Here is a 26,621-nt window from a genome sequence, read left to right as displayed (position 1 = left end):
AAACAGCTAAACAGCTATGTGAATATCTATGGAAAGAGATTCTAAGCAAAGATAACAGCAAGTGAAAAGTCCCTGAGTTTGAATGTACATGATTATACAAAAACAGAGAGGAGGACTATGTGGCTGAAATGGATTACAGAGAGGAGTAGCAGGAGATGAGGTGAGGGATAAAGTCAGAGTTGGATCACACGATACCTTGTAAGACATGGTAAAATCATTGGATTTGTTCTACATGTGAAGGAAGTCAAGAGGAGTAACATGAGACATCTTTCAATATTTGTATATTGAAAGGCTAATGTAGAGACAACTTACTGTAACATCAAGACCTAAAGGAAAGAAAGTAGGTACAAGCTCTAGCTATGGTCTATTATCTGTAAAAGATGGTGGTGCCTTGGATATACATGGGCAGAGCAGTGAAGATGGGAAGGAGTGGTTAGATTTGGGACAGGTTTTGAAAACAAGAACTATAGGATGTGGTGAAAGATTGAATTTGGAGTGTAAGAAAATCAGAATGAAGAAACACGAAACTAAAGTTTATAACAAAGGTAAATAAATCAATAGTGGTGCCCTGTATCGAACAGGGAAAATAGAAATTTGGAGTTGGGGAGGGGAATTATGGAAGAATGAGACTTCCATTTTGAACATAGATGGCTTGCTTATTAGAATGCCATTTGGAGAAGTTAGGCCAACACTTGATATAGAAGCTTATATTTGATGTGGATTTTAGGAAGAGATTAAGCTGGGGATAAAATTTGGGATTCATGAGCATTAACATGGATGGCATTAAGGCGATTGATACTAGACGATCATCAATGAAGCTCTTGTAGATAGAAGAGGGAAGTTTGAAGACTGAACTCTGGTGCACTCTTTGATTCTTAAAGATTGGGAGGAAGAGGAGGAACAAGTAAAGGATACTGAGAAGGAGCAGCCATTTGGATAGGAAGAAAACCAGGAGCATTTAGTATATTACAAGTCAAATGCAAAAAGTATTTCAATAAAAAGAAGCTATGTCAAGTTTTGCGGATCATTTGAGAATTGACCATTTGATTTAACAATGTGGAGATTATTGATAACCTTGGCAACCATGGTTTCAGTGGAAAGGGACTGTAAAATGGCATTAAAATGAATAAAAAAGATTCAAAGAGGAAAAATTAAGTAAAGGTGGCTTTAAAAGAGTTTTTCAAGGGAGAGGAGAATTGGAGCTTTAGTTGGAGGGGAAAGTAGTATCAAGTGAGGGCGCTATATAAAACAGGAATTGTGGGAGAACATTTGTGTTCTTTTTGGAGGTATCAGTCCGAGGGAAAACAGATAAATCAGAAAAGGGCAGAAGGGTCCTTAAGTGAGTAAAAAGGGATGTCCACAAAAGAAAAAGCTGGCTGTAGGTAGAAGTACAAAAAGACTGACTAGATTTGATAGAAAGATAAGAATACCATTTCTGAATGCTTCTCTTTCCTTAGTGACATAAGACCCAAGATTATTAGTTGAGAGTGAGGAAAGAAGAGAAGTATTGGGAATCTGGAAAATAAGAAAATGTATAGGACATTGATCTTATAAAGTGAGACAATGAATGACTAGCGAAATACAGTGGCATTTCCAAATAGATGACAGCTCACCTTAGATTGTGGTCATAAATACTCAGTAAGCAGGCTGTGTTTTTCTCCAGGGTCAGTCATTAAGGTATATGGTAAGAGTTGGTAGAAATATTGATTTAACCAGTTTGTATTTTTTTCAGGTGATATGATGGGGAAGGAAGATCAAAGGAGATGGGGGTGTTGGCAAGGGACTAAAAATAATAAATGATAAGGGATTGGAAGCTGAGTTTGGATGAAAATGATAACATGAGGTGATGAGGAACCCTGGGAAGGCGGCAGAGTTAATGGATTGTAGATAATAGTGGGATTGAAGGATTGTTGGCAAGGGGGCAATCAAGTAAGTGAGCAGGAAAGCAATAAGGTGCTGGAAAAAGGCATGACAGAAACTGACATTTTGTAGGGGGTGCGATGACTGGTTTGGTGTATGACATGGAACTGATGAATTGCAGTGGGAAAGAACCAACATAATTTCAGGTAACATAAGGGAACTAACAGTCTAGGGCATCAGATGGATTGTGTGTGTGGGTATTGTAATTACTAAGATTGATCATAGAGGTAATTGGACAGGAAGTGATCCCTAGATACTAACATCTTCAGTGAATACAGGAGTATGACAGAAAACTTCAACAAGAAGGGGGTAGGTAGTAAGTGTGGGAGTAGCTCTCAATAGTTACTTCAGGGTGTTGGGTTACGTAAGTCTAAAAATTGGAACCACTAAAAAGTTTTTAAAAAGCTATGAAGGTGATTATTAGAATAAAGTCAATAATATTGACAGAAATTTAAGCGCTTTTTATGTCAGCTCTTATTTTATTATTTCTTAAATATGTAGCTGGCTGTTTCCCAGAACATTTTATTGTATATAATAAATGTAACAATGGAGTGAAAATTCTGACTTCATCCTATAAATAATATGGTTTTAGTCATTTTTCATTATGTTCACTTGCCCAGAAAAGTTCAGGTAAAACTTTAATTATTTTTTGATAATTGATATAGAAAAGATATAAACAAATGTTACTTCCTGTCTTTGATGTGGTACCAATCAGTCTTTACTTACCAGGATTGCTGGACTGTGCATCCATAGGAATCATGAGCTTTGCCCGGGTTGCTCGGCGAGCAGCCAGAGACCTCTCCAGAGTGGACATGGAGCTTCCTGCTTCTTCAGTGTCTTGACCTAAAAGAAAAACAATACTCCTGAGAGACACGCTTTCTTCAATGATTCAACATTTTACGTCATTTCTAGCCAGATGCTCCAATGCCTTTTTCATTTTATTCATGTATTAAAAAATACTATCTAATTCTCTCTTAACAAAACAATATACCATCACTAATAAAATTTACCTTAACCTCATTACCCAGAAAGTAAGATTATTTACATTTTCTTATGCATAATTTTTGCATATGTATGTCTGTGTGAAAGTGAGAAGGCATATATTAATATATTTTTCAAAAGTGGCATGATACCATATATATTGTTTTGTAAACTTATGAAAATAACATAAAATCTTTCTCTGCTAATAAATGTCAGTAATATAATTTTTAATAGCTCCATTACATTCAATTGTATGAATTTATCACAACTTATGCAACTAGTACTAAAGGCCCAAACAAAATAAATGTTATTATCTATAAATTTATTATGATTCCATAAAGCATCCTACTAAAGAGTCATTTAAATTAATAAGCAAGAATGATATATGCATATTTGAAAAGTTAATAAAAATATATATTGAGAGAAACAAAACTTAACTTCTGAGTAGTGGGTAGCATTAAAAAGTATAATATTCATTGACATGCAATTTTGTTCTTTTAACCAGGATAGCATAGAGAACAATTAATGTAATGTAAAGCATAACTAGAAGGATTTTGACTACTACTTTCCCTCTTATTATAGAGTTGGCAAGTGGGTCCTCAAATTAGAGACAAATAGACACAAGTATACTGTCATAAATAAAACAGCCATCATTTGTTTTTAAACTTCTCCCAGCACTTATTGAGAGATGTCAAAACTAGTCTGGCTAGCTCCAATTGTCATCTGAGAACATGCAGGATAAAGGGAAAAATTAAGAAGGAGGAGTCCGAGGAGTCATTAGCAAAAACTTCTGAGGGCTGAGAGACAATTTCATTACCTCCAATGGAAGGCAGAGGTGCTTCCTCTTCCTGATGTCTAGTAAAAAAGGAGATGCAAGAAAAAAAATACCTCTAAAGTGTTGAGATTCATGCAAATGAACTCAACTATTCATTTTTTCCCAGGTAGAAGCCTATTCATGCAACAGGCTTGCATGGTCTACCCTGCATCTATTTAAATAGAGGAAGAGGTTTCTAGAGAGAGCAAAGCTGAGAGAGGGCCAGTGTGGCCTACAAGCTCTTCCATCACTTGGCCTGGCAAAGATGTAGGTGCTTCCTCTGGGTCAAGCGTGCACATGGACAGTTGGCGAGGCTTGAGTCTTCTTGCTGAGAAAGTCTCATTAATCAGTGACACGTTCAAACAACTGAAATATTTTAATTTGGTTTAAAAGCAACAGCTACTCATTCTACAAACATTATGAGCAGACCAAGAGGTCTTCTGATGAGAGTACTTGGTTTATTATTCAACTTCCCATAAGCATTTCAAAAATAGGAGGAGCCAAAGAAAGTGAAATATCTTACTACCACTTTTTAGATTTCTTAGTTATTCCTGGACATGAATTGTTCTGCACCACTTTATTAAACAGTAGATTTTTTTTTCCCTTCAGATCACTTTGTATACCTACAGAGCCTTCAAACAGACTCCATCAAACTAGGCTAGCGATCATGTAAGTGTGATTGCACGGTGATGAGAGCTGATCTCTGCAGTAATCAAAGCAAAGTAACAGAATACTCAATATTTTCATATTTCAAGTGTCTCTGATGTGATTTTTAAAGCAAGAAACTGACAGTAAATTTAAAATCAACATCCAGTGATCCACAAACACAGGGAACTAAAAATTGTACAATGGCTTAAGCTTTTATTGCCTTGACAAATGTTTTGTTTAAGATTTAACAAAAAGGAATCAATTCGTTGGCTCTTCACATTCAATATTCCCCAATGGTATGGTATCACCTCCTACCTCTTAGAAATCTCAAGAAACATTGCAATTATAAAAGGCAGGCAACAGGATGATGACATAGACAGTAAACCAAATTTATATCAGATTATTTTACTTACTGGTAAATAACTGCAAATTAGTGGGAAGGATACCTCCACAAAAGAGGGGGTAGGGAACACCCTTGTGGGGTCCCGAATGAGGTGTTTTTCCTGATGCAGAGATGAATGAATTACCTGAGTGAGAGGTGCTTTTGCTCCCCAGTTGGGTTTCTGACTGGCTGTGACTGACTGGTGTGAGCTCTTGGCAGCTTTGGATGGGGGAGTCCCTTCCTGCAGGGTCCGTGCCTGCTGGCTTCTCGATGTTCTTCATTTCCATTTCCTCATGATGTATCCAAAGGTCAGGGGGCCGCAGGTCCTTCTGGCTGCCCTTCCTTTTGCCAACACTGTGGGTGGCCCGCTTCCTGAGGAACAGAATTAGAAGGCAAATGCGAGTGCTTCTCTTTAATGGTCCCTCCTGTCTTTTCCCTGTCAATTCAAGTTAGAGGCAGGGAAAGGAAACAAAAGCACTCCCAGGAGAAAACCTGTGAAATCCAGGAATTGGCAGACTTGTCTTGGCAGCCTCTCCTTCTTTTCTCAGGAGCTTACCGCATTATAGGAGATGTGGGGCTGGATCCCCAGGGCCTGGGCAGCCTGCCAGGGAGTTCCTCCCTCCAGCATCTCCGACTGCAGATTTGAGCACAAGCCGACAATGGGTTAGATGGTGCCATATGTCAATCTCTGGAGCTAGGCATAAGGTACCTGACTGTAACATCTGCTTAGGAGATAAATGAAGGAAATGTTTTGAAAGGGCAAATAGAAATAAAAAGGATGGAATCTGTGCCAACAGCCAAGATCAGAGCTTAGAGGCAAGTCTCTACCTTAGTTGTATAATTTAATGTGTAATTGGAAGCTTGCTCTTGGAAGACAAAAGACCACATGAGGACATCCTCAGAACAAGAAAACACTTTTCCCTTCGAGTCACTAAAGGTCTGGATTCAAACAGAGTTAAGACTCATCCGTTTGAAAAGAGAAGGCCACACTTCAGAAGTGTACTTCAAGTGTCTCTTATTCTACTCAATAAGCATTTTGGGATCATAAATTTATTTTGCTAGTGGTCATCTCTTCCTGGGCCTCATGAGAGTCAGTTGTCCCCTGTATGCTAGGGGAGGTACCATGATGCTCATACTAGCCATTCTCTGCTGCAGGGTCAGTTATCAAAACCTGAAGGCCGGATCTACATGCTGCTGCTGCCTGCTTTTGTAAACAAAGTTTTATTGAAATCCTGCCCAGCTTATTCATCATTGCACTGGAGTGTTAAATAGTTGTAACAAAGATCACATGGCCCACAAAGTCTAAAATATTTTATTTGGCCTTTTTAAGAAAGAGTTTTCAATCTCTAATCTATACCTTTATAATTTTTAAAATCTCCACTTGTAGCTTCAACTCCTTTCAAACTAATAATATTTCCTTATAAAGCAAACTTCAGAGAGTTAAAATCTAAGCTTTGACATGAGCCCAGAGAAGTAACTCCGTCTCACTTTCCTTGCTTGCAGTAGTCTGTAAGAACTGTTTTTATTGTTGCTAAATAGTTCAAACTACTCTCAGTGAAAACTCTTTGTAAACTGTACAAGGTCACTGAGGATGGCTTTGTTTTCCCAACTACTGAGTAGGCTGCTTGGTACATATTAGGCAATTAAGTATTTAGTGGTGTGATATGTTAAATTTTCCTTAATATTATTTTCTTTGTCTTTTCTGAAGCATGCTGATGAGGATAAAAAATAAGGAACCCCCAGACTTAATATCTATCTAGTAGATTATAAGAAAAATAATGCAGTGTTTTCTGCTCTAATATTTCCCCCCAAAGTACCTGCATTTTGCTGATTTCCTGGCAGCAACCTCATGCTGACAGGAGGCAATGGCCTACAGAATAACTGCTAGGTAATAACTCCTAAGATATTAACTTTCTGCTAACTGTTCGTCCCCAGAATTCATTTCTTTAACATCCCACCTGCCCACACAGGAAACTAGTCTGCAGCTCACACATGCCTCTTCATTTAATCTAACCCTGGCAACTTAGACAAATTTAATGTCATTCTTAAACTTGGAGATTTCTCCCTGTTAATCTTTTTTCCTAACAAGTCAAAATGCTAAATAACTTCAACCCCAGGGCTTATATAACTGCATATGGAGAAGCCCCAGTTCCCAAATCCAGAACAAGAGAAAGACTTCATGATAACTCATTATGGAAATAGCCTGCAGTAAATAAATCCATCAAATAATGTTTGAAACTAGAAACAAGTTATAAATTCTCATTTCTCTTCACTTACATGCATGCCTTACCCATTCCTCCCTGTGCCAGTCCCCTTGACCTTAGGAGCAAGCACCCCCGGGTGAATTCTATACACATTTTAAAAAGCTACACACATGACTGAGGCAGAATCTTTTCTAAGTTATAACTGATAACCTTCATATGGGAATAAAGGATCATTCCTGATAAAATGCATTAAACATTTTTCCAGTGGATTTTAATCAGATCGGTCCTCCTTTGAGAAGCTACTCATCCACCCATTCCACTTAATCAAGAATCTAAAGATCTCGAAATAGGCTTTTATTTCCATTTTTTTGTACATATTCTGAGAAAGACCATTTAACTGCGTTTGTTTTCTACATTGTCTTCTATTGCCTTGGAGAGGTCTCCCTCTCCTGACTGCAGTCCAGCAGGTCCACAATAAAACGGATGCTTGCTCCTATCTAAGGGGTCTGAAATTTGTCTTCCCACCTGCAGGGACAGCTGCACCGCGGCCCGCTGTCCATCTGCCTGCTCCTCGACATGACGGCTGCTGCCTGTGGCGGCCCCCAGTTCTGTCTCACCGTTGGGACCTTCGCCATTTGTGTGCGGAGGAACCTAATGCAGGGATTCTAGCCACAAGTGTCACGTGGGAACTTGTTAGAAATGCGCCCCACCTCAGATCCTATGGGTCAGAAACTGGGGGGATGGTGAGACCCAGCAGCTTGGAGGGGAGCCTGATGTACCTATAGTTTTAGAAGCATTGTCAGTAAATTATTTGGTGTTGCTTATTTGTTTTGATTTTAAAGCTAGGTTTTCTATTTGATATAGACATATCACATATCCTTCCCACACACGGACCTTTTGTTACCAGTACCAGTAATGTTTCCACTTTCAAGAATAGCTGTAGAATTGGGGCATTTCTTCCCACCCCATGTATTTCTCAATAAAGACGAAGCAAGACGTCTTCTAAGGCTCTCTGCTATTTCTCATACTGTGACAAAACTTTCACAGCATAACCATAGACTGGTGTTTTGTGTTTTGTCTTCTTTATCAACCCGTAATCCACCTGTCCATTCATCCATTCATCTGTCCATCCGTCGATCTGATGATCTACCCTTGCTTCTGCCCAGAATGCCTCCACAATCCTCTGTACTCACAAACTACTCATTCTTTCCTCTCTCTTGCAGAAAGCCTTCCTTACCACTTTTGGTCTGTGTGATCCTAAAATACCTAAATAAATCCCGTCATCTCTCCCTGTACCATTTGCCTTGCACTGATCACCATCTGTCTACTGAGCTGGCCAGATGTTCCTAGTGTGGGGACGGCTTTCCTCCAGTGGTACTGGAGGAAACTCTGTGTCTTTCACTTCTCCAACATCATCTGGCATTTTAAAAACATTTGTTCATTTGTTTATTCAGTGGCTCTTCATGAAATATTGACAAGGTGTCAAGAACTCTGCTAAGTACTAGAAATGCAAAGATAGGTGAGGCATTGAGAGCTTAATAAAGGAATAAAAGGTTAATTAAAAAAATAACATGGCTCCTGGGAATTTCTGCTTTTGTGGCATAAGGCACCTGCACTGGGACAAGGTAGGTAGAAAAGCTGAAAAAACAGAGGGAACCAAATCACAGGAAGCTTTGCCTCTATAGAAACATTTTTAATACCAGTAAACCTGTGGGGAACTGCAGGAAGATTTGTAGCTCAAGAGTTAACATTAATCAGATCTGTAAGTACATTGCATGATGCAGACCATATGCCTTTTCATTATTGACCTAAAAGTATGTTTGACAAGGTTATTCTTCGATCCTTTATTGGCCCACCTTCTCTTTACTTTGCATATGACCTGTTATTGTAAAAGTAGTTTATTTTCTTTTCACTTTTAATGGGTACGCTGGGGATGTGAATAGGTAAGAACCAGCATTGATTGTGTATTCATTTTATTTGACGATGCTCTGTAAAGTTCTAAAATACTATTACCATTTCATAGACTCTTTGCTACATTGTAGTAAATTAAGTTCCCACTCTGTGATTACATTCCCTGGGCTCAAGTTATTCACAAAAGGCAGACATACAGCTCAGCACTAATTCTCTTGGCGAGATAGACATATGCTCAAGATCTGAAGGGAGATTGAGGTGGGGAAACTCTGCCCCACTGGGAGTTCAGGGAAGGCCACAGGGAGGGAGAGGCCTGACCTGAGGGTAGAAAATGATAACAATTGACCAGGAAAAAATGTATTGGGAAGTATAAACACCTGTCCTGAATCCTCCATCCAAATCCTTCCCTAAGGTTTCCCATTTTCTATAATGATTATTTTCATGCTATTAAATGCTACTAAAAATAAAAAAAAATATTGTATTGGAAACCCAGGAAAATGTGTCCTAGATACTCAAATAAACATCCTAAGGGGTTGCCAGTTAAAATCGCTGTGTGGTAGATACTGAAAATTGAAATGTTAAAACTTTGAAAATCCACACAAGTGACCTATGGTAGTTAAAGTAGAGTAAATTTCATTTAAGAGTTTAGACATTGGATCCTCAGTAATGAAAATAATTACTTTAGTTAAGATTTGAATGGGTGCTAAGATTTAAAACTTGCTGTGTACTTGTCAAATCAAATGGGAGGCTTAGTCAACTGGTGATTCTATTAAGTGAATCTTGGATTTTATTTGTATCTTTAAACTTAATGCATTCTGACAAGTTGTTGATCATGTACACAGGATAATGCCTTAGAAATGTGATAATCATGTGTCTTGGATTTCCAGGATATTCTCAATGTCAAATATGTTGTCTTCAGTATCTATGGATACATTATATACATGGTCTATATATTTTGGCCAGAACAGTGTTATTACTTTATTAAAAATGCAGAATGCCCCCCATCAAGTTAAGCTTTCATAAAATGCTTTTTCTATATTATGATATTCTATAATCTCACTAATTCAAAATGTGTAAGGGATATCTCTTCAAAGTGGTACAAAAATTTAAATTAATAACTAAAGAGAAATGCAAAACTATTTTTATTTCATATTAGTTTGAAGCTAATTGCTGCTATGTGTTTCTATAATTCAGTAGAATTCAATGGGGAATTTTAGTATTTATAAGATAGAGGGGATAATAAAAAGTATGATTAGGTCTTCCCTTAGGTTTAATTTAATACCATTAATTTAATTAAGAAAGTGGTAGAATCATAACTAGATCTTGGGTTCTAACTTCTGTTAGTTATTTTATATCATAAAAACTAAAATCCTACAAATGATAAACATTATGAATAGGATTAACCATAGAATAAAATGCATAGACATTAAAGTGAATGAGGTATTACTGATAGTATACCCACATATGTTTCAAAGCCATTTGAATGCAATTCCAGTCCCCCAATAAAACACAAAGAAAATTTACATTCTTCAGTACTCACAGGCAGAGAGGTATTGGAGAAACCCATGAATGGGTTTCCCACTTCACCTTATTAATTACATTTAACTCCCATTTTTCTGAGAGCCCTGTAAGGGACATTATTTCAGTTTCAAATTGGAATTGATTTCACATTCACCTGTGTTACTTAATTTGTTCAAAAAGGCTCAGTGGTGGTGGTATCAGGGAAAGGAGTCCTCAATGAAATTAAGAAAAAAAACTAAATTAAAACTCAGAAATGTCTAGAAAGAGAACTTTTTTCCTCATTTTTCTGTTAGCATATATAAAGAGATAAAAATGAATGCCAATGGATCTGTTGCTGAAGAAACATTGTGAAAATATGTCAAGTAAATATTAAGAGACTTTGGGAGGGAGGAGAGGCACCTAGTATAGGAACTCCAAATTCACTTCCTTTGGCTTTTCAATTATTGATGGAATGATTTGTTCTTTTGCTCATTCCTTAATTTTAAAAACAAGTCATACCCAGGTCTCAGTTTCTACTCTTTCTAAGTAAAATCTTGAAGCTCTTACCAAAGTGCTTAGTGTGGAATTTAACATAATTTGAGAGTTCCTCTAAATAGCATCAAATCCCACTTTTGTACATTGAGAAGACTGGCACTTTCCCTGTGGAGAAACAAAATACGTCCAGTATTCCAGGTCATCAGGTCAATATAATGCTCAAATACTCTTCTTGCAACGATAAAAATGAAAAACAAAACAAAATACCCTGCTATCGGTGGTGTCGCTAAATTTAATTTAGTGAATTTGTCAATGTTTTCAAAACTACCATGATAGAGGCCTAGTTTGGTTTTTGTCCTCCTCACTTCCATTTCTGTGGCTTTTTTTAAGCTTTGTTTCAGAGACATGTTGCCTTGATGTTCCACGATTCTATATTTGCACAACTCCTTTCCCGGGAACATTGGACAAAGAGACTGTTCCATTATTTATTCAATTGCATTTTTCTCCCCAGATCCTTACTAACTAAGTGTCCAATGCTCTGGAAGCTCTGTGGGTGACTTTCAATTCCCAGAATGCTTACATATGAGACTGGCCTTGTTAAGCTCAATTTTCTGGTTTCTCGTTGGAGCACAATGGACCAGCATACCAACTATCATTAGCTTCAGATAGTCCAATCACATGAATGCAGTTGGATATCAAATTTCCCCTGCATATATATAAATTAAATATGAAGACTGCCTCTATGCCATCTCCCCCAGCACAGAACTTTCTTCTCTATATGCACACATTCCTGTGTCCTGTTTCTAAACACCTCACTTCATGATCCTGAAAGATTCACTCTGTATCTTTTTAAAAAGAGAAAGAGAAAGGCTGAGGTATTAGCAAGGGAAGAGGGATAATTATTTGCTAGAGAATCTTTCCTTAAACTTTGAAATCAGTGCTAGTGATCTACAGTAGTTAAAGTAGAGTAGATTTCATTTAAGAGCTTAAACATTTGATCCTCGCTACTGAAAAAAATGCTATGCCAGAAAAACAACAATAACAAGGGAAGAGCCTATTATATTCTATCCGGTGAGACAGTCCAGCTGAAAGAGATGTATCAGGATGGGTTTGGAAAAGTGCTAGGTTGGCAAGGAGGCAGAGAACAATCAGGAGGTTATTGCTGATTCCCACACCTTTATTATGCTTTAAGACTCAAAGTTAATATGCTGATTATGGGGTACTTGTGAAAAAGGATAAGCTGAATTAAAACCATCTTTCCATTCTAAACTGTGTATGTTGATGTTTCATGTTCTGTTTATAGTAGAACCTATTGCTGCATAATATAAAAATACTTTCAAACCCCTCAGTTATTAAAATTTTCTGAGAATCAGCCGTAGCCAGGAAATCCGAATTCCTGCATCGTTCTTCCTCCACGACTATTGCCTAATGTGTTGTGACTACACTGTGTTTGGTTTTCTACAGGTGGTCATTCATGCAACAGGCATTGATTAAACACCTACAGGCCTCCTCACCAAAAGCGATAAACACTTTTAGAGGAAATCTTTCATCTCCCACCTTTTATACAGAATTGCAAGAAGGCTGAAAGTGGGGACATGGTGAAGTCCACTCCCTAAGTGTTACTTAAGGGACATCTGCTCTCTCTTGAAAGGAAGAATCTGGCCTCAAGAACTAAAATTAAACAGGAATGCAGAGTGGATCTCAAGGATTCTATGATTAAGTCTGCAAGTCTAGTCCTCACTCACTTATATTCATAGACCTGGACTGGACGAAAGGCAAGGTTTTGCCCAGGTCAGTAGATAAAGTACATGTGGCAAATTCTGAAAGAGCAAGGAAGAGAGACTTCAAAAATACAATCAAAGAGATAGCCGTCAGGTCAAGTGGGGACTTTTCTCCTTTGGGGAGCCAGCTGGTACTTACTTTCTCTGCTGGGCTGACGAGCGCCGGGTGCAAATCACGGCCACGACTACCACCACCAGCACTGTGAGGATGCCCACGGTGACCACAATGATCACAAGCAGGTTGCTGTTCTTCTGTGGAGTGACGCTGCCATGCGGCGGGTGCATCTGGCCAATGGGTGGTTCTGGGGAAAGACAGGCAAACAGAGACCAGGTTTAGGGAGATACAGCAGCCCAGCGTTTATCAAACCCTGTTAAGGATGTGAAGAGTTCCTATTATCCTGGGTATCACTGAAACTGAGAACAAAACCATGAAGCATGAGAGGAGAAGTCTAAATAATCTCCTCAAGATAAATGAAACCTCTGCCCATACAAAATCTTATCCAATAGCTTTCATAGAGCCGTTATTCAGAATAGCCAAAAGTGGAAAAGCAATGTCCATCAGCGGATGAGTAGATAAACAGCGTGGTCTATCCACACAATGGAACACTATCCAGCTGTAAAAAAGGACTGAACTAAAGATACATGCATGTTGCTTGAAAACATCATGCTAAGTAATAGAAGCCAGACACAAAAGGCCACATTTTGTGTAATTCCACCCACATGAAATATCTAGAATAGGCCAAACTATAGAGACAGAAAGCAGATTAGGGTTTGCTAGTGGGTGGTGAGGGTAGTGAATGGGGAAGGACTGCTAATGGGTACAGGGTTTCCTTTTGGGGTGATGAAAATGTTCTGGAATTAGATGGTGGCAATGCTGGTGCAACCTGTGAATATACTGGAAACCACTGGACTGTGCATTTTAAAAGGGTGAGTTTATGTTATATGAATTATATCTAAATTTTTAAAAAAATGAATAAGTTGTTGGCTATTGGCTAGAAAGTAGGACGGGGAAGAGGGAGGCTGTTTTGTGCTAAGATTCCTATGTGACAGGGACCAAGATGGCTGTATTTTATGAGAAAATACTATTTATTTGATGGTATGAAAGACAAAAAATTTGGCACCAATCACTCATATTTTACCTCCATTCCTTGAAGAAGCTATCTATAAAGCCCATTTAATTTTCAACCCATCGAGAGTGCATGAATCCCACTTAAAAGCAGCCAATGCATTTGAAATTATGTCATAAAGTCCTGATATAAATGTTTTCTTTAGTTGTAACAGTACCTCATAGTAGACAATATTTAGGTAAAAAAAAAAAAGACTAATAGTCTTGATAATTTTCTTATGTAAATGAGAACGGATAATAAACTTTCAAATTGTTCTCTTTAAACCCTCAGTCGGTGATCAATTAGAAATACTTTGTTCTGTGTTATGTTTGTCATTTCAAGCTACACATTAAAAGTATTAGCTTATAACTTTATTTATAAATTAATTTGGAAAGTTGCATAAAGCAATGAGTTTGGATATTTTCCTAGACCTAACCTTGAATGTATTTCCTGAACAACTTATATTAGCCTTCTATACCCCTTGAACAAAATGTTTAGGCCTTTTGCAACTCTGCTTTTTTTTTATAAAGTGAAAATAATAATACTTATTATACAGTTATTGTCAGAATTAAAGGAAATGTATACAAAGAAACCATCTCAGTGTCTGATACAGAATAAGTGCTTATAATATCATTATACTATTAATAAATAAAATGTTGCCTAAATTAACAACATCTCATACTATTTGGGATACTTCTGGTATGGATTTCCAAACTACAAAATTTTTACAAATAATCCTTAATGTGAAAGATAAATGAACTTCTCAAAATGAGTATAACAACCCAAAACTTGCCTCAAAATCAAAGCACTATCTTTCAATGTTATGTAAAAACCATTGCTTTTTTGAAAAGACAGTCACCTATACTTAAATTATTGCTGATTCATTATTATTGGAAAAATAATAGGTGCTTCTAATATAAATTGAATCTCAGGGAAGAACTCATCAAAGTTTTTACTAGCACTATCTATTAGAAGATTCTCATAATAAATGAAAGAAATAAGATTTCTTTGAAATAATTTTACATTTACTACAAAGAAATAGGGCAAGTAATGAAAGGTCACAGCTTTCTGTGTCATAGTTTTACTTATAATTTAAAAAGGCATTTTACAATAGTATCTCAATATGCCCTTTCTGTACTTAATAAACTCATTGATTAGAATAAATTAACATTTTATGTGAGAACTTCTAATGGGAACAGTTGGGGGTTTTATGGATTTTTATTAGTATGACTTAAATATAGAGAGCTCACCATTTCTAATAAACTTAGTTTGCATTGTATACAGCAGTACACTTTATGAAATTTTTACAAACTTTGTAAACTAGAATTTTTCAAATTTTTGCTCTTCTTTCTTTCTTTCCACTGAGGAGGACATCATGTTTGAAGTAAAAACAAAAAACAACAACAAAATGACTACTAAGCATTAGGGAGATGATACTGAGATCATTTTCCTCAGAGACTTAGGGTTCAGGAGAACTTCCATTATATATCTTTCATTTCAGTCCTGTTTGACTTTCTCATAAAAGTTGCCATCAGTTTAAAAGCTGGCATTCAAGGTTTTTCATTAATTTCTGAATCTCAATTCAAAAGCTGAATAATCAGATTATCAGACATCAACCAGTTAAGAAAGTCAAGTTCAATGGTATCTCTGGATGTAGCTGATGCTCATTATTTGAAGGAGTTGTATTCTATGAAGTGCCACAAACACTAAATTAGAGAATACTAAGTGTTGCTTCTAGAGGAAATACAGGGTTAGGCTCCTGTGAGCCTCTGGTAACAAAATTTTTGCCAACCAATCAATATATAATCTTGTTGTTTCTATTTAAAGACACCTTATTTCATAATAATGTTGATTCATTTAATTGAACTTATAGCCAATAACTCATGTCTAAGGGGAGTTTAATTAACACACATATTTTCTCTGAAAGGCACATCACAGTGTTTTGAGCATGTTACTAGACAGCATTCAGCATCACATTTAGGGGACACTTTATACAGCAAAACCACCACAAAAAAATACAAAAATGAAAAAAATTGGCACTCAATACATATATCAAGGAAAGGACACTTGTTTACAGTGTGAGAGCTGAAACAAGGCAGTGTCTCCCCTTGTTCCCTCTCAGCTGAGTTTATGAGCATTGGACTTCTCATACCTTTGGGCATGTTCACAAAGAACCCTAAAAGCCCTGTGAGTGTTGATTTGGTGAGTTAAAAGTACATTTTAGCAAGTAGGTGAATTCACAAATACAGAATCTCTAAATAATGATAATCAACCATATATTTAAGTATGTCATAAGGCTGCTCCAAATTAGGAAGAATTTTAGAGCTCACAAATCTAGATCAGCGCAATCAAGAGCTCTGGGAAGACAGCTTGACTGCAGAAGGGGCAAGATGACATCTACCGCCTTCAGAGGGGAAGCTGCATGGTGTGATTCAAAGACCTGCTAACATCCTCCTGGACATGGTGATTATTTCATGAAATAATGGATGCAACACACTGGCCTCAGGCCCTGCACAGAGCTGGCACTCAGTAGACATCACAACTTGGCGCAATTATTTCATTCTGTGTGATTTTTCCAAATTAAAGAGAAACATAATATACTAACACATCTGTTTGTGGGGTTAGCATAAAAGTGTGGGTATCCAGTGTCTGAGTAGCCAAGATCTAGCTATGTTTCACTGTGAGGAAGGAATCAATTCTTTTTTAAATCACATGAGTATTCCATCCATTTTTCCCTTTCATGATGTTTGAACATCATAAAAGATTTCACATGTTTTATATTAAATTTAATAGAAGCAAACATATATTTTATAATCTGATGGGCCTAAAGTTCTGGTAATGATTAGGAAAATTGGTTTAGTGAAATGTGTTTCATTTTAATAATGCTTTGTAAGCTTTCAGGAATATTCTGTACTTCTTGTCATATTTGTCCTCAAACACTCTGCTGGAAGCTCATTAGTAGACCAGTACTCTGCGCACTTAATTCTCTTATAGAAATAGCCAAGTATTGAATCCAGGAGTCCTGGCTCCTAGTTTTAAGGATCTGGTCCAATTGCCACAATGGCTGGGCCCTAATAGCTACACAATGTCAACTGACAGGTAAACAATGTCAACTGACAGGTAAACAATGTCAACAGTCAGTTGACCAGTCTGGCTCTGAAGAGAAAAACAGATCCATTGATAGTTTCTAATTCAGAGCTGAACTCTCCTACAACTTCAGTCTTCGCTGATAATAGTTTTGTTATTAGAACAATTTGAGCTCAATATACATCTTAAAATTTTTATAGATCTTTGACTTTGAACTGAAAATTGTATGGCATTTAATATTTCAAAGCATTTCTGCTTGAAATAAGATACCAAATAGTCACTTATTTCTCAGATAATCCAGCCCAATGTTCTCTCCAATGAAATATTAATCAGCATTATGGAGAAAAAATGGTAAATTAAGTTAGGAAACATATTTCTTTCCCCAAATCTCAGAATTTTAAATATGCTTATCTGAACTGTACATGGCCGACAGAGGCTGGGAAGGAATGTTAGAGAACATATCCAATTATTCCATAAATATGAATGGAAGATCCAGCTGGGTGCTGTGGATATCATGTTGCGATCAAAACACAGATGGACCTTAGAGGGCATTATGCGAGGTGAAGTAAGTCAGAGGCAGACAAATGCTGTATGAATCACTCACATGTAGAATCTTAAAAAAGCTAAACTCAATGAAATAGAGACTAGAATGATAGTTACCAGGGGCTGAGGGTTGGGGGCAAGGGGGAGATGTTGGTCAAAAAGTACAAACTTCCAGTTAAAAGATGAATGGATTCTGGAGATACAATGTATAGCATGGTGATTATAATTAATAATATTGTATTATACTTAAAAGTTGCTAAAAAATTTAAATGTTCTTATTACAAAAAACAAATGGTAATTACATGATGTGATGGAGGTATTAGCAAAGCTATAGTGTCCATCATTCTGCAATATATAAGTATATCAAATCAACACATTGTATACCTTAAACTTACATGATGTTATATGTCAATTATATCTCAATAAATCTTGGTGGAGGGGGGCATTAAGGATTCAAGCAGGCAAAAAGAAACTACATGAGATAAAAAGCATACACAGTTTTGATGGAGCCACAGGCCTGCCCAACTAGTTGGACCAGAGGAGAAAAAAATATATTATATATTAAGTGATTGATCTTTTCCATTCCTAAAACATGTATCCAGTCTGGTTATTGTGACATGAACAGAAAGTCAGGTTGCTTCTCACCTGGGATCAACATGGAGCTGTCAAAAAGGAGTTATGAAAGCTCTGTTTCTGAGCTATCTTTCTGGAAGGATGGAAAGGAAAGAGCAGCCATGTTGAGGAACCATCAGAAAACATTTACAGGTCCAACTTTATTGTTTCACAATAATTTGAATGTCATTGTCTTCTTGTGTATTATGTGGTCTCAGAACAATTTTCAAATTAGAATATTGTGATTGTTCTCAATCTGCCATGTTTCTACCCCTCCCCCCAAAAAAATACAGAAGCATGATTTTTGACCCCATGGAGCTTACAACTTTATTGGAAAAGACTTACAGTGAACAAATCATGAAGCAAATAAACATGAAATTACAATTGTAACTGGTGCTTAAAACAAAAGTGAGCTTTACAAAGAAAGGTGTATAATGTGAGGACAATATGGTCATTGGAGGGGGTGGGAGGTCAGAAGGCCTCACTATAGAAGTAACATTAAGGTTGAACATAGAAGATTGCTAGGAGTTAGTTCCTACTCCTCTACAAGGGAAATGAGAGGAGACCATGTGGCCAGGACATTGTGAGCAAAAGGGAAATGACACAAAATGAGGGTAGAAAGAGAAAGAGGACCCAGTTCATACACAGCTTTGTAGAACTCTGGGTAATTCAATTACCCTAAGGAGAATCACAGAGCATTTAAAGGTTTCTAGGAGGAAGTGACAGGCTTAATTTGTATTAAGAAGACATCTCTTCCTGCTGTGTGAAAAGAGGTTGATGGTGAAAGCAGAGAGACCAGCAAAATGAATATTGAAGTTCCCCAGGTGAGAGATGATGACAGTTTGAACTGAGACAGTGGCCACTGCAATTAGGCAAAGTGGACAGTTACACAATATAGTTTGAAAGCAAATGAACAAAGTGGATTGCATAGAGGCGAGAAAAGAAAGGAAGAGTCAGATTCAGACTTAATAGTCCTTATGTCTGAGATGATAAAGAGGGTGGAAGGGCAGGTTCATTGAGGGCAGAACAAATGTACGGTCTTGAATATGTCAGGGTTAAGATCTTCTGATACATTACAAAGAGGCAGCTAGAATCTGGCAACATAGGTGGAATTCGAAGCCCTGGGAGAGGATGGGATCACTAGAATCAGGAGTGTAGAGTGAGCAGAGACGCTCTCTCAAGACTAAGATCTGGTGTTGAGATAAAAAGAGAGAACTGGGCCAAAGAGGAGAGAGTGTCCAAACCAGTTTCCCAATGCTTAGTTAACAATGCATTGGTTTTTTTTTTTCCTCAGAGTTTCTCATGGAACTCCTGTACCCCCAAACAACTTTTGGGGAATGGTAATTTCAAACAGTAGTTTTCAACCAGGAACATTTTGCCCCCTTCCAAGGAAAAATATGACAATGTCTAGAGACAATTTTGGTTGTTAAGACATGGAAGGGGGAAATATTACTGGCATCTAATGGGTAAAGGCCAGGGATGCTGGCAAACATCCCATAGTGCAAATGTACAGGACAGGCCTCACAACAAAAAGTATCCAGCCCCTAGCTGCAATAGTTCTGAGGTTGAGAAACTGTGGCCTGGCTTAGTACTTCCTATGTTTAGATGAAAAACTAAAGTCCAAAGAGTTTAAATGACTTGATTGACACCGTCCTAATCCCTGGCAAAGTCAGTTCTAGAACCTGTGTTTGGGATTAGTTTGGGATCCTTAAAATTATTTGGGATAGATATTGTTTGGGTTGCAGGTAGGCAGATCCTTTTGTAGACTAGAAACTGAGACCCTGGACCACTTAAATTATCTTTCCATACGTAAAAAACTGTAAAATTCTATTTCTGGACCTTTCTTTTGGCATTCAGGTTTCTGTTGAATGGTTTATAAACAGCTTATCAGCCTATGTTGATCATTTTATGCACAAATGGAAAGAGGTTTTATGTACACTTTATTTAGATCAGTTTAAATGTTACTGAGTTCTGAAAACAATAAAACAAAGTTTTCCAAAACTAGAGGAAAAATCATGGTATTTTCTCCTAAACATAGAAGAAAAGATACATTTTAGAAAAAAATCTAATGTGATTCTGAATTTTCAATAATTAGTTAATAACATTGATTCTTAAATAATGCCTCACCAAAGTATCAGCCTTTGTCAATCTTAGTTTAGTTTTCAAAGGCTGAGGTCAATATAGAACATTTTTTGTAGGGTTTAATATTTCTTAACCAAAATTACTAATTTTAAAATTATAGGAAGAGCAACCAACAAAAATAAACTGGTGACTTATCTTCCTCAGTGAGAAAACATGGTGGAACTGAAGTAATTTTCACTGTTGTTCTCATTCATTCAAATAATAACTACAAAATCACATTTATCAGAAGCTGAAGATTTTTCTGCTTTAAAAATGGGGACTATAATCCAAAACTGAATGCCTCATAAAAGTAAAATACTACCATATCACCACATATTGGCTTTGATCCTACTGTCATCAAAAAATAATTCAGGAAACCTCTTCAGTATCCTCAATTTAATTATGGGCTTCTAACTACAACAGTAAACATGAATTATATCTTTGGGATTTTTTTCTTCAAATTCCAACGGTGAATTTTAAAAAGAATGACATTGTATGAGAAAGTAAATTATCAGTGAGGTCTAAATTTATTTGCAACTGGCTTGAGTGTCCTGACAATAGACCGCTATTCTTTAGCAATGCATTGAAGGGTGAATCCAGCAAGGTACAGAAAGACAGGAAACCTCCAAAATTCCATCACTCTAAGAGAAGATGTATGAAATTCTTCATTGTTTATGAGGTTCAAGCTCAGATTGTATAAGGTTCTTGTTGATGCAGTCTAACCCTTTGAAGGTTGGGTAGCGCTGGAGTTTTATCAGTCAGGGTGTCATTTGTCCATCTAAATGGAAACTAATGCCCCTTCTTCAGGCAAAATACATTAGCAGGATTTTAATCAGAACCTAGGGTTTTTAGATGTCTTCACTGATTTTCTTGTAATGGCCCAAGCTAAAGTCAAATTACAAATTTACTATCATTTATCTGCTAGCAAAACAGAAAAGGAAATAGATTGAGTTTGCCCTCCACCATGCATGTCTCTCTGAGGTTATCAATTCACCTTAGTCAAGCAGCCTGTAATAATTTGTTATTCCAGGAGGGAATTCTAGAAATATTTCAGGTGCTTTTTATTATCCAATCCATTTAACAAGAAATACCTAAAACACCATGAAGTGATGCAGGATATTAAGAAGGAATAATGTCAATAATCTAAACTGTTTCAAAGTGGCTAGAGGCCATTTGCCTATTTTTATCTTCATGGTTTTCTTTTGTGAGATAATGTATATCAGATTAATTACAATTACATTTACAGTTATATTTTTCACTAGGAATATTAAATAAAATAGCAAAAAAAGTTACAACGAAATGTGTTTCTCTCAATTGCTGTCATTCTCTTCAACTGGGGTCTGACTCCTATGAAAAATTATTATTGACCAACCTGTTAACATCACATTTGGGCTGGGGTTTCTTTTCAACCAGAGAATTTGTTTTATTTGGAAGTGCAAGTTCAAATAGTTAATACCAAGGTTTTAAGCTTGATCCAAAATTAGAAAAAAAGAGATTTAGTAATTAAAAATAAGAGACCGAGTTATTTGAATTATTTCTAGCTGTCTATGCATATGTACATTGAGAAATATTGCAATGAAAATCTCTTGCAATACTGTTTTTCACCTCATATTTATAGACAAATAGAAATTATTCAAGTTTTACTGAGCTTCCTGTATTTTAGGTACTAAATTTGGAAATCCTATCCAAAGTTAAAGTTCTTTAGGACACAGTTTAAGAGGCTATATAGTTCTGTGTCTGTGGCAAACATTCGCTCCACCTTTCGCATATGTAACACTGCTCAGTAATGGATGGAAACTGTGCGCCAGTAATTGTTCTCAATTATCTATACCAATTCCATCTTTAAATTCCTGGCACTCTGTCTTTTCAAAAAGTATTACTCTGTAGTCAAGCCTTTAGCTGGGAATGAATTCCAGCCTGGAAATCATCTCAAAGCTCTGCAGGATGATTCTAAAGGGAAAAATCTTAATTTCCAGTATGGACCCCAAAGCTAGAACCTCTTCATGTCAGAGTATCAAATACTACAACTATGTTTCCATGCAATTTCAACAGTGACTTTCTTTACCTTTCCTCACATTTCTGGGATATTTCCCACTCTCTTTCACCTTTCCAGAGTGCACTTCTCAGCTGTGTCCATCTGGGTAATTCTCCCTCTTCATTTATTGCTCCTGCAGTGGTCTTTTTCCAATGCATCTCATAGCTCATAGCAAGTAGCCTGCCTGCAATGAAGGCTTCATAGCATTTCTTACTGATTGCTCAATGCATGCAGTGTGTTTGGCATATTGTTGAGACTTCAGAGAAAAGGGGAAGCAAGACAATGAAACTTTCAAAGTTTGGGAGAGGGAATTACCATGTCTAACCCCTTTTATAACATGCTTTTCGTCTGTTTTCAGCTGCTTCAACACATCCTTTCTCTCATGCTTCTCCCTGAAACTGCCACAGTGTGTCTTGTGTATATTGGAACCTGGGAACTATCAGAGCCAGGCACTAGCTATAACAGGCATCTAAAACTAAATACCTGCAAGAGACAAAAAATGTTACTAAAGTACTAAAGTGAGGGAAGCATAACTATGTAAGAGACAACAGAAGTGGTGAGGGCTGTAGCAACCTGTAGAGAATACTCTAGACATAACCTTAGATAGGCTTGATTGGAATGTATTTAGGAAGTTTAAATGTAAGAAATTATACTTGTCCAGCTAAGTAATGCATTGATAACAGTGCAGGGTATGCCTGGCAACCAGAAGAGCCAACAGGTAAAAATAAGTACCTGAGTCCACCACTGGCCAGGGGAGAGGGAACACTGAGCCTTTCTCTGGGCATCTTGTCTGCTCCCCAGATTATATACACACACACACACACACACACACACACACACACACACACACACACACACATATATATATGCTCTTTGAGGAAATGGATGTATTGGATTATCATAGTCTGTAATAGGAAATAATCACTTAACTCACCCCTTTACTCTAATTTCATGGTCAGCAACTACTTTTAGATTGCAACTTTGACTTATATGGATTTTTTTTTTAAACAGAAGACCAGTCGAATGGATATTTAGCTATTCATGAATCAAATTTCTCATGAAAACCTGCTAAAATGGTTAAATAAATCACTGTATTAGTTTAATAAAATAGAGTACTATATAACAGCAAACATAATTGAAAGGGAGCTATTTGCAAATACATGAATACATCTTAAAAAAAGACTAAAGGTAAGTGCATGCTGCAGCAGAATACATATAGTAAAATGCCATTTCTTAAAGTTAGAAACCTGTATAGTCATACTGTAATGTTTAGGGATACATATACACATATAGTAAATACTGATTTGAGAAAGTGGTTCCAACACAGTGAGAAATAGAGGAATTGTTAGAAAAGCATTGATAGGGCAGAGATATACAAGACATTTCAACTACATTTTTGAGTATTTTAGATCTTGAATTTGGTGCCAGTTACATGTGTTTACATTTGTATTTTGAATACATGAAATATGTTCTCAGTAAACTAAGCCAAGCAACAGCACAGATTTTTAACAACAATTTTTTAAGAACTTATATAAGGAAGTTATCACATATACATCAGTCCCTTGGAGTTTGGCTAGTATTAATCCAATTTTCCATAGTTTCTGTTTCAGCAAAACTCAGGGCAAGACCCTAGAAGGCATCCCCTACACATTGACCTGCTTCTTCCATATGGTTCTAAGGTGACTTCCATCCTGTCATCCTCAGAGCCAAGCGTATGTGAATTCTCCATTAGGATGAGCAGAAATAAATATCTGATCTTGACTTTGTGAAGGGAAATTGACCATAAGGTGCTAGGGGATTCTGAAGAGTAAATGTACTCTCAGGGCAGAAAGTACCAGTAATGTCAATTTATGAAACTGAGTGGATTTTAGTTCAATGTATCGTAGTTATCTCCTCTCTGATAAAACAGAACATTTGGAAATATTTTAAATACATATGACCTTTTAAAATTTAAATACTTAACAGCCCTCTGTCATTTATAAAATTCTCTATGTGTTGGCTTTTTTGACTCTGTTCTGCCAGCTCTCATTGGCATTGTCTTCTGATAGAATAAGCTACAGGTTTGTTAATAACTTCTTGTTTCTATTAATTCCACTAAAACCCTAAGCCTGGGAATCTTGGCACTTGCAGTCAATAGAAAATGTGCCTCAGACACTCTAGAATTAACCATGTAATTAATATAGCTAATCTAATATAATCTAATTTATGTACTTACCATTGAGAGTGCTTCTATCAATCAAATTAGTATCAACTGGCCAATAACCTCCATCTCCATGACGACCTATTTATTGGGAAAACATATCCGAATGTTACTGGATATACAACATGAAAGCATAAAGGAAACAAAATAAACTACAGAAATAATAAATATTTGAAAATACACAAACAATTGAACATGATTATTTTGGCCACCTCAAAGAAAGCCAGAGACTGTTAACACCATTACACCTTATGAGAAAATATTATTTTCTATGTGTGAGAAAAAAGAATCTGTTACAAAAATGAACTATTAAACAAGCTACATTCAATTCCTCTTTGAAAAACTCCCACCCTTCTCTTTCCCACTCCCCCAATATTCTTGTTTAAAATGCACAACAGTGATACTAGTCTAAATGTTGCTTTCCTGAACATCTTGGGACAGAAAGGGTGCTTGCTTGTCATAGCTCCTACAGAGGCAAAACCAACCTTTTTTGCAGCAACACGTTCTGCCTACAACATTGCTGATCTGACATGACTTGGTGGCAAATTATTACTTTACAAGGGGACACCACACTTTATCTTATAACTGGGCTTTGAATAGTCTTTGTGTTATGTGTCAACTAGGTGCTTGGGAAGGAGACATTAGAAATGGTGCAAGACTTGGGGGTAAGAGCATGTTGGTGGGAGGATGTCACAGGCCACATGGTCTGAATATTTCTGACAAACACACCAGGAAAGGAAGAAGGCTTCTTTAGTGTTACGTTTTTGGAAGCATTGCCTTCCAATAGGTGTTCAACAGTTGTAAAAGTAGCGTTTAACAGAATTGAGCCAGAAATCAACCAGATGTCATTATTGTACCATCCAAGTGTAATTCCTTTATCTATTGGTACATTTGTAGAACTGTAATTATTTGATTATATTTGCTGTTCTAGATTTCTTTTGGGTAAGTTATTTTTGGAAAAACATTTGAGAGTTGAATTTATATGAAGACACATACAGGAATAGTTAATTCTCCCTTTTATTTGCTTCAGGGAGTTATTTCTGAAAGTGGTTATAGTCAGTAGATGATGTAGAGGAAGCCAGCTGGGGCAGTCAGCTACAATAACATTGGTTGTTTTCTCACATGTAGAGATTTTAGTTTTCTTCTTTAAGACTATCAAGTCTTGAGATCTTCTTTTGCAGACCTAACAATCCTCTTACTAAGGCTTTCTCAAGATCTCATCATTTTATTTATAAAATAGTTGCGAAGAAACAAATTAAATCTCTTTTTTTTAAGAGGAAAATTAATCTCTTAATGGCAATGGGTTTATTTCAGATACAAAGATAAACTTTGGCTTTATAAAGAACTTCTTGACCAATGAAAGGGATATAAAATCCCCAAAAGATATTCAATCCTTTTTATCATCCATTACCTAAAATAAATTGTGGAAAAAAGCACAGAATTCAGACTACTGTTTGTATGTATCCAATGCTGTGTGACATTGGGCAAGTCACCTAATTTTTCTGAGCCTATAAAACTAAGTCTAAAGTCTTTAGTCCATCATGGCTCGAACCCAATCAGCCCCACACAGGGCTTGGTTCATGGTTTTATCCAACTATGTTTTAATACCTTATGCTTAGCTGATATAGTCCAGAACTCAGGCCTGACAGCTATTTGTCATTTACAGGAAAGAAACTGGTGATTCTCACAAGGTAAGCTATTTTCCTGTTGTTCTGTGTTTGTTTTCATTTTTGTTGTGTCTTTTATCTTATTTTTATTCTTTGAAATCACTGAGTCTACTCAGATGTCTTCCCTCCTGTCTTGCAGCCCTGAACTCCAGCAGGAAGGTAAGTGGAGGGGGCCATTGTCTACCTGGGAACCTCTAGTTTCTATCCTTTCTTTCAACTCTGCAGGCTGTTTGGGGAACATTTACCCAAGATACAAAAGCCTCCTTTACCACTGACTATGGAAAGACATGACAGAAGTAGCCCTCTGCCAGGGAAGGAGCCACCTGTGCCAAAGTAACCAGCCTGTGTTGCTTGAACTTGTCATTCAGTGTGGATGCCTCCAACAACCTGCTTAGTAGTAGCTTTACATAGGAACCAGAAATCCCAGGCGCTCCTGGGCAGGAGTGGCTCATTCACTGCTATGGCTGGAGGAATGTTCAGGCTTCTTAGGTTGGATGTAAAGTCCCAGGGTCCCTTTGAAATAAAATGGCGATCTTGCCCTTGGTAGATGATAAGAGTTCACTGCACAGGCTCTTCCCTGCACGTCCTTTCTCTCAACAGCAATGGTGTATCTC

The 26,621-nt window shown here is 36.9% G+C and overlaps 1 protein-coding gene across 1 annotated transcript in view; it reads right to left on the bottom strand.

Annotated features, from left to right (window-relative positions):
- The window catches only part of DCC (DCC netrin 1 receptor), a 1,009,790-nt gene that overhangs the window by 43,595 nt on the left and 939,574 nt on the right, over window positions 1–26,621 (bottom strand). Inside the window, exons 22-25 of the mRNA XM_054583674.1 lie at window positions 24,356–24,421; window positions 12,776–12,938; window positions 4,891–5,117; window positions 2,647–2,763 (exon numbers count right to left, since the gene is read on the bottom strand). Coding sequence (XP_054439649.1) covers window positions 2,647–2,763; window positions 4,891–5,117; window positions 12,776–12,938; window positions 24,356–24,421 — 573 coding nt within the window. The remainder of the gene's footprint in view (window positions 1–2,646; window positions 2,764–4,890; window positions 5,118–12,775; window positions 12,939–24,355; window positions 24,422–26,621) is intronic.

Source organism: Pteronotus mesoamericanus, unplaced genomic scaffold, assembly GCF_021234165.1.
Source record: "Pteronotus mesoamericanus isolate MK-2021 breed Mesoamerican mustached bat unplaced genomic scaffold, CSHL_Meso_final contig_74, whole genome shotgun sequence".
NCBI lineage: Eukaryota > Metazoa > Chordata > Mammalia > Chiroptera > Mormoopidae > Pteronotus > Pteronotus mesoamericanus.
The sequence above is the reverse complement of the archived record's forward strand: the minus strand, read 5'-3'. Positions and strand labels throughout refer to the sequence as shown.